This window comes from Macrosteles quadrilineatus, unplaced genomic scaffold (genome assembly GCF_028750875.1).
Source record: "Macrosteles quadrilineatus isolate MER2022 unplaced genomic scaffold, UCM_ALF_1.0 Scaffold_3__2_contigs__length_128488019, whole genome shotgun sequence".
NCBI classification, from domain to species: domain Eukaryota; kingdom Metazoa; phylum Arthropoda; class Insecta; order Hemiptera; family Cicadellidae; genus Macrosteles; species Macrosteles quadrilineatus.
This window is the reverse complement of record NW_026542596.1, coordinates 108,294,613-108,311,716: the sequence shown is the minus strand read 5'-3', so window position 1 is coordinate 108,311,716 and position 17,104 is coordinate 108,294,613. Positions and strand designations below refer to the sequence as shown.

Sequence of the window (17,104 nt, the reverse complement as noted above, 5' to 3'; positions counted from 1 at the left end):
GTACATGTTCTCTCACTGATTTGAGAAAGCAAAGTGGCCAATTCGCTCATCAGTGAGACAATGTTAACATTGTCTCACTCTAATTACTTTGTCTCACTCCAGATTTGCAACGTGAAGGCACGAAATAGTGAGCGCGTAACATGCAGGCAACGTCGTATGCGCGCGAAATACGTTGGCAGCACTGGCTGTAAATCAGCTGGTCAGCTGTTGTACTGTTGTATTTGTCACTTCACATTTAATGTTATGTTAAAAGTTCACTTCTGTGTAAAAATAGGTTATGTTTCTTCACCAATTTATTTGTTTTATGGTAACTGTAGGAAAAGTATAATGTGCAACTCGAGTTCAAAGTACAATTGCCTCACTCGAGAAACCATTCCTCACTCGCCTACGGCTCGTGAGTAAGGATTTCTCTCGAGTGAGTCAATTGCTCACTTTTCTCACTAGTTGCACAAATAACTATTTCTCACCTTTTCTACAACACTTGGCGAACCGAGGTGTCTGATGGCAGTAGCTGTCTGAAGGACAATCCTGTCGGTTAGGACCACTGCCACAGTCCAACTCCTGGTTACTCACAGGGTCTACCACTGGGGGCTCTCCATTACACGGCTTCACCTCCATACCTGGCAACAGGAAATGAGCTTTTCTTATGGTGAAAGACAAAAAAAAATCCTTATGAGTAGTCTAGTTCTTTTTTATGGTGTATTCAAACGTTGATAACTGCATTGTCATTCAAAGGTTCAACCCTTTTAAGCCTGCATTTGTTTGACAACATGGGCCTCAAAGATCTGAATGAGGAATGATTCAAGCAAAGCAAGAGGTGAGTAACTAGAGTATAATAATCATCTTACTGGTTGGAGCTCAGGTATGCCAACACAAGACATCGCTACCTTGGCATTACAAACCCTTGCGTGGCAATTTTTTGAAAGCATACTTTTTAATCATATTTTTTTTACTATAGACAGTAAGAAAACATTGTCCAGGGAAAATTAAAGGTGATATATTAGTAGGTAGTCGTTAATAGATGCTTGGAAGAGAAGTGATTATAGGATAACCAGGATTGATAACCCGGAAGCAAGCAACTGGAGAGGGTTTGAGATATACCACATTGTTTCAGATCAACACAAACCTTGACATAGGTCTAGCGGCCTCAACCTGAGCTCCTCCTGACGTTGACAAGCCTCCATCTTCATGGCACACATGGACGGGTAGATCCTGAGGTCTGAGCCGCACACAGGGCTGGTCGGTTCCTGGGAGCAGTTCATTGTACAGGAGCACCGAGGGAAGCCGTCGGCGCCCAGCTCACAAGTGGCGTCGTAGTCACAGCGGATGTCCGAGCAGGCCTCTCTGGGCGTGTCTGTGGGGCGAGGTGAAGGTTGGGGTATAGCTCCTGGGGTAAGAGGTGTCGCTGGAATGTTAGTGTTGTTAGTGCCTCCACCAGGGTATGCAACTAAGGTTGATAAAGCAAGCAGTGAGATGTGTCACGATGTGTGATAGTTTGTAATTCGTGTAGACCTAGTTTAACAGTTACCTAGATTAGATTTATAATATAATAATCTAAAAGAAACTGTAAATTAATATAAAAGATAATTAATGTTTTACCCATCAAATATCTGGGAAAATAAAATTACCTATAGACTATTGTGTGACAAATATGAATCTGTAAACGTAAACAGTAAATACCTGTAAAAAGGTACTGTGTGTCGCTTTAGAAAACATTTTTAAGCATTTAATTAATCTTTCCCAGATAGCAAAAAATACTTGATTAAAGCTTGAAACAAGTTTGATTTGTCAAATCTGCAAACTTGAATCAAGTTTGCTCAGATGGGTCCGTAAACTTGATTCAAGTTAATATCATGCGTCGAAGTTCCCGCTCTTCCAGTTTGAATAAAACTTGAAATATCTAATTTGAATAAAACTTGAAATTTCTAATTTGAATAAAAATTGAAACATCTAATTTGAATAACACTTGAACTATCTAATCTAAATATAAATTGAAAAAATACTTGATTCAAGCTTGAAATAAGTTTGGTTTGTCAAATCTGCAAACTTGAAGGATCAGGTTTGTAAACTTGATTCAAGTTAAAATCATGCGTCGAAGTTCCCGCTCTTCCAGTTTTAATAAATCTTGAAAGATCCAATTTTAATAAAACTTGAAATATCTAATTTGAATAAAAATTGAAGTATAATATATTGAATATAAATTGAAGAGTACAAAAAATAATTCTTTTTTAGCCACTTACAAGCTCTTTTTTATTTCTGAAAATTTAATTCATTTGCTTTTACCAGGATTCACACAGTCTTGGCACAAGTAATAAAAATTTCATATTTTTTAGGTTGAGATGCATAGCACAATATAATCTTCCAATATTTAAGATAATTTTTCACAATCACAACATAATCTAATAACTTCAATGCCTCTAGTTGTTAAATGCCAAGACATTTCTCTAAATAAAAAAGCGAGATACCATCTAAAACTTATTTCTATAAAAGAGCAGGAAAACATGAATTATTATAGTTTTCAACCCTACAATTTTACATATTATTACTATTCAGAATTCTTTGAAATTTAAAATAAAACACAAGAGGTAATTTGTCTAAATAGATTTATATTGAAGATATACATAACACATTTACATTTGAAAATGCCCCGTATCTTTAACTTTCAACAAACAATTCCCTCAAAAATTCCTCATTTTACGATTACTTTAATACAGAGTAAGTTATCTATTCAACAAGATCTTCATCCCCATTGAGTGGAACTTCTTCCCCACTGGCACACCTCCCTGCCACCTCCTCCATGTCCTCTGCTTGGTTCCTCTGGCACCTGGCACAGTGGCAGGTTTTTTCCTCTGAAAAAAGTCAAAACAAATAGAATCAATATTAAATTTAAGTATAATTAACCAAAATGATTAATTTTGTATCTGGTATAAAAAAATAGGCAAGTAAGCAACATTTTAAACTAACACAGATTAACTCACAACCAGTGTTGGCCTGTTTGATGAAAATTAATTTTTTCTACAATGATATACAAATACAATATATGATCTTCCGAATAGTATTAATATTAATTATTAATATGTATTAAACACAATTACATTTTTATTGTCAAAAAATGCTTGACACAAGCCCAGGGTTGTTTTCACATTACTTCAGGCGAGACCTAGGCGTTGCGGCATTATCACTTCAATAAAATAATTAGGTGAATCTGCGGGATTTTATATTTTATCGTTTAAGTATAAAACTAGTGATAGTTCTTGGTTGGTTATCCTAAATATTGCCAAGAGATTTGTTACAAATCTTGCTCATACTTTACAAATATTTATAAGCTTTCATTTACTGTATAAATTAACCCAGGTAAGCCTAGCATTGCTATGAAACATGAAAACCCCTCTACAAGAATAAAAATACTAGAATTTTTTTTTGCGAATTTCCCTACAGGGAAATACAGGGTAAGTAGCTATTACTGTAGGTGGCATGGTAAGACCTAGGCCCGGGACCGATTTACTTTTTCATTTTGATGTCCCCAGAGCCCAACACTATTCGTTCACATTTTTATATATGTATATATAGATTTATATATATATATATATATGTCCGTAAACACGATAACTTGAGTAAGTTAATTTTTGTCCGATTTTGATGAAATTTGGTTTGAAGGTGTAAGGCGGGATAAACTTGAATAGCCTAAGTTCGCGAACCAGCATGATCGGACCATGGGAACGGGGTTTTACGGGGGGTTTTATGGGGTAAAAATGGGGTTTTCTAATGTTTGACCTTCTAAACACAAAATTTCCCAATTTCTCCCCAGACCTTTTTAAAGAGCTTAAAAAAACAAATGATTTAGTATATCAAAGTGTTTTTGTACAGTTATTGGTTACGGAGAAAATAAAAAAAAAATATTTTAAAATTCCTATTTTATTCTTATGGAGAATATTGTAAAATGTTGTAGTTTGCTTGTTTATAGATATATTTTGACCAAACTTGGTAAATTTATTTATTTGATACTAAGTAATTAATATTTTACTAAAAAAACACACTTTTTTACCCTCCTTGTAGCAGCAAGCCTAGGTACTCATTAAAGCTAATGTTAATTAAATACATTTAATTGAAAATCAATTCAGGCAAATGTAAATTCACTTAGTCGGCAGGTTTGCTGCGGCGGGGGTATTTTTTTAGCTTATACAGTACCTACTTGAGTTATCATAATGATAAACAATAAAAAACATTTTTATGAAAAACCATTATGCAGTAGACTCTTTTTTACCCAAACACCTAGTAACCAGACTGCACTCAGCAGATATATTTCTTAAACCAGACAATTTTTATCAGTACGGTTTAACCACACTGGATCGGCAGGAAGTGGTCGGTACCACAGATGTCTGTACTGAAACAACTTGTCTTGTAGGATAGATTTGAGACCATTCATCAGATGTCTAAAGATCAAAAGATTTAAAAGGTATAAAGTCTTGGCATCTTGTGTTTTGTTTACAGTAATTATCCCAAATTGTCTATAGTTTGGCTATTTTTACAGAATTAACATTATTGGATTTAACCCTCCGAGTGTTATGTGTCGTAAAAGCGACTCATAACACATCGGCTGTAGTGTTATGTGTCGCTTTTGCGACTCACTAATACTGTTTACGGCGACGGCTCTGGGACTGACTGAATCGGATTGAACAGGATAGAGTTAGGTAGCCTATAGTTTTTTTTCAGCAGATTCAGAGCTTTCTCCTGATGTCTGTTTCTATACGCTTTTCATTTTATAGTTCCGAAAATATTGTAGCAGACAGCTGACGTGCGCATTTGTAAACAAGCTGTGCTTGGTTAACCTCGCACCGATGACTGATGTGTTTTATTACGTTTATCATTGTTTTAGTGTTAAAAATCCAAAGTAGTGATATGCTGTGCTTGGTTAACCTCGCACCGATGACTGATGTGTTTTATTACGTTTATCATTGTTTTAGTGTTAAAAATCCAAAGTTGTGATATACGTGGTACATTATAAGGAGATTTAAGTGATTTTGAAGGGCTGGTTGATGATCCTGAAGAAGTAGGTAGTGATATTGATGTAAATTATCAGCCAGATTCCTAGCTATGGTTAGGCAATGCATTCTTAGCTAAACGCTATGTACCGAAATCTGTTTTTTGCTCATAACTTATTTATTTGCAAACCTACTTCCTTATATTATTATATTTTTGGAATCCTCATAAAATTCTGAACAAAAGAGCTATTTTAAAATATTTGTAGACCTATAAATTATAACAATTTATTGAGCGCAAACATACATTTTTTCATTTATTTTATAATTTTTGAGAAAGTTTAACCCCACAATAATTAATGAACATGTTTTTTGTAATTTTTTATACTTATGTTACATTGAAGCCCATAATTTTCCAAACAAAATGATATATAAAACAGTATACTTTACATTATTGTTTTTAAGTTTCTAAGATACATTTTAATAAAACCCTGCGATTGCACAATAAATAGGCGAACATTAAGACCAAAACTAGAGACACTTGGAGGGATATATTTTGCATTAGACTTTTATCATGTTAACAAGTATGAGGGCACGTCAGTTTCAACTGTCTCCTCCCCTGTATAATTGAGTCCACTGTTACAGTATTATTAGGCTACCAATGGAATTCTATTAATGATGAGTTGAATAGTTAGTTGATGAAAATTTTTATCCTTACCTTCTTTCACATCTGGTCTTGGCTTGTTGAAGCTACTTAGCAACAATGCTTGTACCTTTGGCTTCTGTGGCTTCACTCATGCCGAACATTTTCCGTGCAGCAGCTAAAAAAAAAAAAATACTTAAATTGAACTTAATACAGAATAGTATCCTACATTTAACTCCTAAGACCTAAAGTTTGTCCTCCCATTTCAAACTTTCAAACCTGGGGTTAGGTTTAATTTCTGAAGCAAAGTTCAAGATTTTACTTTCATATTATCCTTAATATTTTAATAAATCAACTGTTTGACAAGTTCGCTCGGCACGTACATGCGCCAGTAGAGCGATCAAAATAGACCGATCCTAATATTCAACGTCACTGATGGACTAAAGGTAGTAAATTAGTCAGTAGCGAATAGTAAACCTTCATTTGATTTTTCCATTATCAGCAAGTTTGTTAGTTAGGTTAGGTTATGACAGTTTAATTTTTATATTACACGAATTATATTTTTTTTATTTTTTAACTCATTTTCTCCGTATAAAAATTCCGCAGGTGAAATAAAAATTGTGCCACCCCTACAGTGCCTATTTTAACCGCTTCTGGTTAAAAATAATCCAGCTGTAGGCCGATGTGTATAACTTTATTTAGAAGGTCTTTATTACATAACGTGTGTCTAAACTTAAGCCTAGACCTAAGTTATTTTAGTTATAAAATATTTATGTTAAAACACCCAGGTAGCCTACATTTCTGCAATAACCCTACAAAAGGCCTATTTTATATCATCAGATGCGACTTTTATTCGATAATTTAACTTAGGTAACTTAATAAAATATTAAGTTAAATTAGGATTACGTTATTTTCCATAAAATACTTAAGTAAAGTTATACTTTAAATGTTTGACTCAGATTAAAATATTTAATTCGATGTAAAATATTAAGTTTAACTTAAACTTAGGCCAGAGTTTCTCAAAGTGTGGTCCGCAAGCATTTTTTTGTGGGGTCCACGAAAAACATTTTAATCAAATTTATTTTTATATGTATTGTATATTATATTATACTAGCCTATTTTGCTATAGGCTAAAGGTTTAAAATTAAGAAAAATGCAAACGAACTTAAACCTAAACAAGTAACTTACTTATTTATTTAGGTTTAAGTTTGTTTGCATTTTTTAATTTTTATTTTAATAAGTAGCTTAAAGGCCTATTTTGCTTGGAGGGATTGCAGCGATAGTCACGTGGCGATAATCGGTCCGCAATAGTAGCTGGGCACTGCTCTGACGGAGTTTGCGTTGTCCTATTTTGCTTGGAGCGACTATCGCAAGAGTCACTAGCTAAAGACGCGGACCACTGCCCTGGGTACCAGTCTGAGCGATAATCGCGCAGCGACTGATGCACAGTAAAAACATGCACAGAACCTCAAAACAGTCCAGTTCACTCAGTAGGCACATTAATAATGCGGGTTAAAAAAGCCATAATCTACTTTTTTGTTCACATTATTTTTTCCATTCATGTGCTGTTAGGGTTGTACTGTTTTGGTTATTTTTCCTTACACATTAATTTAATTTTCTATATTTAATTGTAGAAGAAACAGGCGACTCTTTATTACCAGCAAACTTTGCATTGTCATTGCTCAAATGGTTGTGTTTACATTTTTGTAGGTAATCCTCGTCTATTCGAATTTAAATATAAAATGCTTGACTGTTCCAAGTTGACTATGTGTTATTTAGTTGTAGGTTTTAATACTGTAGGCCTATCAGTTTTTTTTGTATGAATAAATATTTTTTATTTAGACTCCAAGTTTTATTTTCCGACATTCATGTACTCTTATTGATATCACTAATTTGTTTTTATTGATATAAATATATTTTCTTCATTGATATCACTACAGTTAATTTCTATTTTATCCTACCTAGTGACATCTACTGATACGTATCCGTCCCAAATCCTACGTATCACTATGTATTTTCTATCGATCGTCTATTGATACTTCCACTAGGGTCAAGTAGAGCCTCGTTTTCTAACTCCTCCCTGAGGAGATGGGTACTTTAAAAAGTTACAACACGCACTCATGACCTCACCATTGTGAGTGCTGGTATTCAGATAACTATTAAAAATCGTGCGATGACCGAAAATCAATCGCTCTAAGCAAAACAGCCGCCGTAACAGCGATAGTAACTGAGCGACTATCGCTACAGTCGCTCCAAGCAAAATAGGCCTTAAGTTAAGTGACTAAATCAAAGTAAGTTAACGTAATGCCAATTTTAGTTTAAAGGTTTAATGGAGAAGAAATGTTGTAGCCTATATCAGAAACTCATCGCATGAAAGCTGACCAGACTCTTACTGCGATTAAACGTAGGTCAACGTAGGTCATGTAGGCATTTTATCTGACAGTGTCACTAACAAAGTAGGCTTAAATATCGAGTAGGCTACTGAAGTAACTTAGCTTTAAGTCCCTAGCCCTAAGTTATAAGTTACCTACACATTAAAATATCATGGTAATGGCATTAAGTTAAGTCTAAAGCCGGGTTTTCCTAAACGCGGAAGAGGAGCGCGGAGAGCGGAAAATTGATTAACATGACATTACGCTCCGCTTCTAGGAAAACAGTAACATTAAACTATTTAAGACAAGAGTTCACTCTCCACGCTACTCTCTCCCCGTCTAGAAAACCCCAACTTTATAGAAATAGTCTACAACGTAACTTAGGCCCATTATGGCTAATCTAGGCTATAACTTACCATAGTCTATAGCCTACTATAAACAGTGAAGACAATGCCTAAGTTCGACCAAACCACAATAAGCTACCTACATAAGCTATCTTACATAGAGAACTTGATATCCAAGCTGGTTAAAAAAAATGTTTTTAGGCATACAAACAACTCAAACAAACTAAGTTAGGGCGATAAGTTGACAACAAATTATCGGTCATACTTAAATACACTTCGCCTCTAACCTTTTTATTTTTTAGGCTAGGCTACTCATTGCACGTAGGTTGACCAACTCAAAAGTGGCTTGCTATAACTTAGGCTATACTTAAGTTAGTGCTTTCAAAATTTTCACTGATTTTGAGTTTACTTAATTTCTTCCTAGGTTATTCTCGTAATTAAGACGATTTGATTTTGTTAGTCACAATCCTTGAGTTTACTTAGCCTAGTTTGTGATAATAAGAACTTACCTTGATGGATAAAAAGAAATAGGCCTAGATGAAACTTAATAAAAAATCAGCTTCAACAATATATAATAACTTGAACAACTCAGCACCACAATATCGATATTCTCAATGAGAGAGATTGAGAATGAATCACTCACAAATACACAAAGACAAAGCAATCTAAAAGCAATATGGCCGATGGCGTCTTCAAGTCTTCAAGTGTTGGTCCCGCCGTTAGCGTTGTTCCCGCTCGGAATTGTGGGTAACTTACACTCGACTCCAATTTGAATCCAACGTGATACTTAGAAGCTGTAATTTCAAACCAACGTAAGCGTAATGGAAGTGCATTGTGGGTAATATTACACTTGACTCGGGTTCGAATCCAATGTGATATTTCAAAGCTGTTAATACAAGCAAGTGCAAGCGTAATTACAGTGTGTTGTGTATACTCGAATCCAGTTTGAATCTAATGTGACATTTCAAAGCTGTTAATTCAATCCACTGTAGGCGTAATTCAAGTGTGTTACACGAAGTTGTCACTTGACTCGAGTTTGAATCTAAAGTGACAATTCAAAGCTGTCATTTCAAGTAAAAGCAAGCGTAATTCAAGGCTTGAATCAAGCTTACGTGCTATCTGGGTTGGTTAGGTAAATATATTTCACAAGCAATAGGTCTAAAGCTAAGGTAAAAAGCAATAGTCAAAGGTTGTGCTTAAAATTGTCAATTCAAAACATTTGTTACAGCTTTTACATTGCTGTTCCCATTTATTATATCTGGTTGTTACCGTAGTTGGTTTTATGATTTTGTTGCTCTATTTAAAAACAGCCCTAAATTATAAAAATGGCAATTAATTCTCATTAAAACCAACAAAGATAGAAGCTAGATCACAACTCATCGGTATCTCATGCAAGCAATGTCGTTATCTTTCACATCTTCAATTAATTCATGGTATGTAGCTTACTGACCAAAAAAACCTAAAACTATATTGATTCATTTATGCATTTACTTCTGATAGTTTGGCCAATGATCTGGTCCCGAAGCATTTGGACAATTAGAGAGTCTTTACCTATTAAATTGTACTTTTTCAAGAAGAAAGAAAAATCAACATCAGCTACCAAGTGATCAAGTAAACAGTTGAAGGCTCTAAAAGACTCACTCGTCATGCCAGGGCCGAGGCGGTCACTGCAGTCCCCGTAGAAGACAACAGTCAGAGTGAGGGGAGGGTCGGCCAGACACGCTTGTTTCTGCATCTCGCACTCATTGGCATAAGTCTGCATGTTTGAAGCACACACAGGCTCCTCAGGTACGGAGGGACAGTCCGTGGGACACACACATACACCAGCCTCACACCTGGCACCGTGCTTGCAAACTATGTCCTTGCATAGGTCTGCTAGGACTGTAAACATAGGCGAGAGTGTTGGTAATGTTACATTTCATTTTTGAACTTCAATTAATAATTTCAATTATTTATTTAAATGTAAATTTTAAAATATAATTATTCTACCTATCGCAAAAATAAAGAAAAAGACTATGTTGCATTTTACTTACCACAATCCCCATCATATGCTATCTGAATCGGTAGTTTTTTCTCGCAAGCAAATTTTTGCAGTTCGCATTCGTTCTTATATGTGACGTTGTCAGTGCCGCAAACTTTGTTTTCTTCCTGAAATCATAAAGCATGAATATGTAGCAAGTTCTCCAAAGAGTTTTCCATGGAAATTAGCAAAACCCATACAAAGTGCCCGATTCAATTACGGGGACATTATCATCGTCACTGTGTAAAAATTCAACTTTTGTAAAAAAATTGATAACAATAGTTTCCTTTTTAAAAATGTTTATATTTTTATTTTGAGCGAGATTTTTTAAAATATTAAATTAACTATTTAAGGGTTTCTGTGAGCAATGGCATGTGTTGCTTTCCAGACAAACCAAACAAATACCTCTGATAATTATGAAATAATTGCACCACTATATGAACAAATATTTTGATAACGCTTGATTTACAAACGAAAGAAGAAGTGTGCTAAATCATAACATAGTCAAAACAAAACATTTTAACAATACCTGTTAGAAAATAAATATTATAATAAAGTAGACCAAAGGCAAAACAGCTGTGGCTAAGTTGACGCCACGCCTCTTTTTATAGTATATACTCATATGATAGTGCATCTATAGTACTCTATGCGTATTGTACTAGGTTAAGGAACGCATAATTTACCTCCAGACATTTGTGGTTGCAGATACATTGTGCTTCCCCCTGAGAATCACTCTCACAGACAGAGTAATATTCACAGTGTTTATTCTCACAGCCTCCTGAAATGTAACGATAATAAGCTATTGAAGCTGAACAATCATTTTGATTACTTTAGAAACTCCTATTACAGTGCTTTAATTTTAAGTAGGCCTAATTTAATAGCTTATATACCATTTATCAAATTATTGGCATCAACTGTAAGATCATATAATGAGATTCAGAAAAAGAAAAATATTATTTCTTAATAAATCTACACTAAGCCATGAATAAATATTACTAAAAGAAATTTCTTTTAACTAAGCATGTAGATTTCTAAAAACTTTGAAAGGCAGTGAGTACAACTTAGAGCTCAAGATGCATAGATCACCCAGTCTTAGGTATTTTGAAATGAGCATAATAAAAATATAGTTAAATATTAAAGAAAAAAGATAAGAAATGTATGTGAACTCTAGTTTAAATAGCGATTGTCTACAATATATTCTATGATTCATTAATCTTGACATATACCTATAGAGAAAAAATTATTCACATTTACTTTATTTTACTGCTATAATTTACCGAGAGAAATAAAAAGTTATGAGATTATATTATACATTGTTAAAACACTCGTATCATCAAACTACTGAACATTTAAAATTTTGTCTAATCAAGTTACTGTACAAATTTGCTTAGCATTACATACAATAATAGGTCCTAGAAGAACATTTTAGTAAATTGTATAACTATATATTAAAAAAAAAAAAAAAAAAATTTTACAGACTATTGTTTTTTTTTTGTTTCTTTAATTTTGCATGACTATTTTTCCCTTTCATAACTCATTAGCCTTACCGCAAAGACCGCTGTGGACGATTGATATGTTGCGCATGTGTTGGCAAGACTGGAGCCGAAGTTTGCACTCGTTTCCATAGGAGATTCCGTCGGAGCCGCATATAGGGCTGAACTCCGTGGAGCATTGTGGACACTCACACACAGGCAGACCTCCCTTCTCCACACACTCGGCTCCATGGAGACACTTGTGGCTGCTGCATGGGCCACTGGCTCCTGGGGACACAGGGGGGGGGGGGGGGGGTTGTAACATCAAACATGAAAAATATATATCGTGTACTCGTTGTCTTCTGGTACCAATCAGTTGTTTACAAACTGCTTCCACTATAGTGTCCAAATTAACACTCTATTAACAGAGTACTGCTACGTTTCCGAAACGTGTCATTCAAATACACAATCCAATCCAGAAAAGAAACAAGTATACATATAGTGAGAACGACCATAGAGGGCTACATTCTTCATATTTTTTATAACTGTGGTTTGGTGGTGGGTAAATTGAATTAGAAAACTATTTTCCAGATATCAAACAAAATAGTTACTGTTAAGTTGGTTGATGAATCAGGCTTGTCAACAATTTCAAGTAATAAATCATTGTTTGAAAGATCACTAAACTTATACAATTCCCTTAAATCATTTTACTACTTGAAGATTACTATTACGTTGACTAGAAAAATATGACTACTTTTTCATCATGCAAGTACCTATTTAGAAAAAATAGTAATCAATAGTAATATACTCAAGATTTTACTTTATGAAAAATTATGCGACAATACTTTCAGTATCGAAAGTCAATGTTTTCAAATGTGAGAATATGCACACTATTACAGTAGGCTATGTATTTTAAAATTAGGAATTTTCATGACGTAAAATAACTGCGTATCTCGATATAATGTTTTGTGTCTCAATTCCAAAAAGTGACCCTGATCTTGATGCTATATCCAATGGAAATGCATTGTTCCATAGCATCATTAGTTTAATTGATAAACCTAAAACAAATGGCATCTGAGTCTAGAATAGACACCATTCTGAATCGAACCAGAAACCATCTAATTTTTAGACGAGCACTAAAATCACAAGACTACCGATGCAAAACCACTCTTTGACGCTCTTAGACATAAACTAATTCTTAAAATTCCAACTCTGAACATAACGTCTACAGCCCTTCAGAATATCCATAGAACGTACCACACTGCCCAGTGTGCGCCACCTTGATGTCCGCTTTGGCTTGACACGCCACCTTGCGCAGGTGACACATGGAGTCGTACGTTCGTCCGTCACTGGCACACACAGGGCGTACCACAGTCTCACACTCCGTGGGGCAGGAACACTCCGCGATGCCGAACTTTGAGATGATGCATTCTTCACCTGGCGAGCACAACAGGCTGCTGCATGGGTTGACACCTGGAAAGAGGGTAGAAAATGATACAACAGGGCGAAGCCCTGGCTGAAAAATGGAGAAAACCATACTCCCAAATTATCGGATGGTTGAGGATCCAAAGCCAGCTTTCCATCATTCAAGCAGTTTCGCTTAGGCTACGGGGAACTATACGAAAAATTCGAAGCATTCAATTTGAAGATGGTGCCGCAATTCCCCCATTGCTCTATTGAACTTTCATTTTATTTTTTTAAACATTTATATTTGATTGAAAATCATATTTTGTCCTTTAAAAATAAAGAAAGTTTGTTTTGACATTAACACTCTAGAAACCATTAATTACAATTAAAATATTTGACAAACCATTTTTGATCTGTTTTCAAAATAAATATTTTAAATTTAGAGTTGAGACGGCAACATTTGTTTATCAAAATTGTACTGTGTTATGTTTGTAAAGATTTGTATAAAGGTAGGCATATAGTTTGCGAATAGGTTAACACCAACACAGTTGTATGTAAGTGCTCAAATCGGATTTCTTGATTGTTTGAACATCTTAAAAGATACACTATAGATACTTTGTTAAGTTCTGGAAAACAATCTATCCATCTTCAATCCATATAATTTTTGCAATAAGGGGTTTCCCTGTTACATCCCTTTTCCAGCCGTCCAAATTGATTTTTACGATTGAGGTGTAGTTTTACATCTTCAAAATCGTGCTAACGCATATTTATACCTGTTAATAACATACCAAAGCACATATTTGTAAAAAATAAGTGCTTATTGTAGTTTGCCAAACAAATGAACAAAGCTGTTAAAGAAAAAATTTAAAATAAGTTTTGAGAACAAATAAAGTTGTAAGTATTCATATAGTGTACGGTACAACAAATTGTTCTAACATAATTCTTTTCCGCTGTAAATGTAAATGAACACAAAAACAAAAAGGTTTTGTCTGATGAATAATGCAGTAGTATGCACCAAGACACTGGATGTGGATGCATATTGCAGACTACTATTGTTTATTATCACTCAGACCACATACAAATTACAAAATTGATGTGCTAATTTGGTTTAACGTATGAATACAAAACCTTAACCAACCTTTCTTTTATTTTCATGCAATGTTTACAATGGATAGTAGGCTAGGTTAGGAAAATTGAAAAAAAAAATAATTTAATGTAATTTGAATGCACTTAGACTTTACAAAAATACTTCTCAGCTTCTTTAGGGAAAGTGCATACCTTATTTTACCTATTAATTCAAATCATATGCCAAACAGTAAAAAATTAATGAAACCATCAATTTATTTTGTAGGTAGTGATTGTAACCCTGTTAATTTTAAAGAAGAGTATGTTATTAAATGTTACCGAATTATCAAGTGCTTAGTTGAAATTGGAAATGTGTAAATGTATCGCAATACTATTCTCATTTACCCAAGTAACGGGATTACCAAGGCCATTAACATGGATACTTGTTGAGCTGTAAAGCCGAGATTATTGCAATGGAGTGAGCCTATGGTTGCTATGGAGACTGTTGTAGTTACTCTAACTGTGATTTTCAAGAGCTTCCCGAACCATGCATGTGCATATTCAATGATTTGTATTGGAAAATATACAATTGAGCTATTGTTGGACACTGTATTGTCCATCAAGTGGAGCTAAGCCCACTGGTTTATTGGACGGTTCTGGGTTATACATATTTTGTTTGGAATTATTGTTTGAATAGTGTTTGAACTTTATTAATACAGCTAGTTTACATTATATCCACATAGCTAGATCAAATGACATACAAAAATGGTTTGATTGTTAAAAAATAATCAAAAAATACACATAGTTTCCATTTTTAGAAACTCTTAACATCAAATAACTAAATGAAAGAGGTCCTGCTAATAAAACCATTATATCATACCTATACCTTTATGGTGCATTCATACATTTTTCTAAAACATAAATGTAGGAAACAAACTTTAAAGAATGTAGCCTAACATGATGATTTGATTTCACTCGTCAAAATAGTTGACATTTTGAGTAGTTTTTAAGTAGATTTTAAGTCGCTTGGATTCATATTAAAAGTCATTTTGACAATTAAAATTAAAATTGGATTTAAAAAATAAACAATAATAAAAGTCTAACACTTCTATGTACTATATTTGTAATATTTGCAGTACTAGTGGAAATATTTGAGTGGAATTATACTGAGTGGAAATATTTGCAGTAAGAAACCCACAAAAAGCAAACCGATTCAAAATCACTCAAGGTGTCTTACCAGAGCTGCAAGTCCCCCTGTAGATGATCCGGAGATTCTTCTTGGAGCGGCAAGACTCCAAGCGGAGACTGCACTCGTTGGAGTAGGTCTTCCCGTCGGAACCACAGACAGGAGTAAACTCCAGGGAACAGGAGTCTCCGCAGCGACACACAGGTTGGCGCTCCTCGTCCAGCTGACAAACCTCTGGCTCCACACACTCCAGGTTCTCACACGGGTCTACGAACACAACAGAGACAAGTAAATGAAACTATCTTGACAAATATGCATGAATATACACAGAGTCTCCACACCTCGTCCAGCTGACATACGTCTGGCTCCACACACTCCAGGTTCTCACACGGGTCTACCAACACAGCGGAAACAAATAAATGAAACTATCTTGACAAATATGCTTAAATATGCACAGAGTCTCCACACCTCGTCCAGCTGACATACCTCTGGCTCCACACACTCCAGGTTCTCACACGGGTCTACCAACACAGCGGAAACAAATAAATGAAACTATCTTGACAAATATGCATGAATATACACAGAGTCTCCACACCTCGTCCAGCTGACATACCTCTGGCTCCACACACTCCAGGTTCTCACACGGGTCTACCAACACAGCGGAAACAAATAAATGAAACTATCTTGACAAATATGCTTAAATATGCACAGAGTCTCCACAGCGACACACAGGTTGGCGCTCCTCGTCCAGCTGACAAACCTCTGGCTCCACACACTCCAGGTTCTCACACGGGTCTACCAACACAGCGGAAACAAATAAATGAAACTATCTTGACAAATATGCTTAAATATGCACAGAGTCTCCACAGCGACACACAGGTTGGCGCTCCTCGTCCAGCTGACAAACCTCTGGCTCCACACACTCCAGGTTCTCACACGGGTCTACCAACACAGCAGAGACAAATAAATGAAACTATCTTGACAAATATGCATAAATATGCACAGAGTCTCCACAGCGACACACAGGTTGGCGCTCCTCGTCCAGCTGACAAACCTCTGGCTCCACACACTCCAGGTTCTCACACGGGTCTACCAACACAGCAGAGACAAATAAATGAAACTATCTTGACAAATATGCTTAAATATGCACAGAGTCTCCACAGCGACACACAGGTTGGCGCTCCTCGTCCAGCTGACAAACCTCTGGCTCCACACACTCCAGGTTCTCACACGGGTCTACCAACACAGCAGAGACAAATAAATGAAACTATCTTGACAAATATGCATAAATATGCACAGAGTCTCCACAGCGACACACAGGTTGGCGCTCCTCGTCCAGCTGACAAACCTCTGGCTCCACACACTCCAGGTTCTCACACGGGTCTACCAACACAGCAGAGACAAATAAATGAAACTATCTTGACAAATATGCATAAATATGCACAGAGTCTCCACAGCGACACACAGGTTGGCGCTCCTCGTCCAGCTGACAAACCTCTGGCTCCACACACTCCAGGTTCTCACACGGGTCTACCAACACAGCAGAGACAAATAAATGAAACTATCTTGACAAATATGCTTAAATATGCACAGAGTCTCCACAGCGACACACAGGT

General features: G+C 35.5%; 1 protein-coding gene across 1 annotated transcript in view; it reads right to left on the bottom strand.

Moving 5' to 3' along the window:
- Nucleotides 1-17,104, bottom strand: part of LOC128988764 (agrin-like) — a 510,056-nt gene that overhangs the window by 22,266 nt on the left and 470,686 nt on the right. The window contains exons 7-14 of the mRNA XM_054410381.1: nucleotides 15,540-15,755; nucleotides 13,088-13,303; nucleotides 11,906-12,118; nucleotides 11,042-11,136; nucleotides 10,372-10,486; nucleotides 9,980-10,219; nucleotides 1,127-1,405; nucleotides 468-620 (exon numbers count right to left, since the gene is read on the bottom strand). Coding sequence (XP_054266356.1) covers nucleotides 468-620; nucleotides 1,127-1,405; nucleotides 9,980-10,219; nucleotides 10,372-10,486; nucleotides 11,042-11,136; nucleotides 11,906-12,118; nucleotides 13,088-13,303; nucleotides 15,540-15,755 — 1,527 coding nt within the window. The remainder of the gene's footprint in view (nucleotides 1-467; nucleotides 621-1,126; nucleotides 1,406-9,979; nucleotides 10,220-10,371; nucleotides 10,487-11,041; nucleotides 11,137-11,905; nucleotides 12,119-13,087; nucleotides 13,304-15,539; nucleotides 15,756-17,104) is intronic.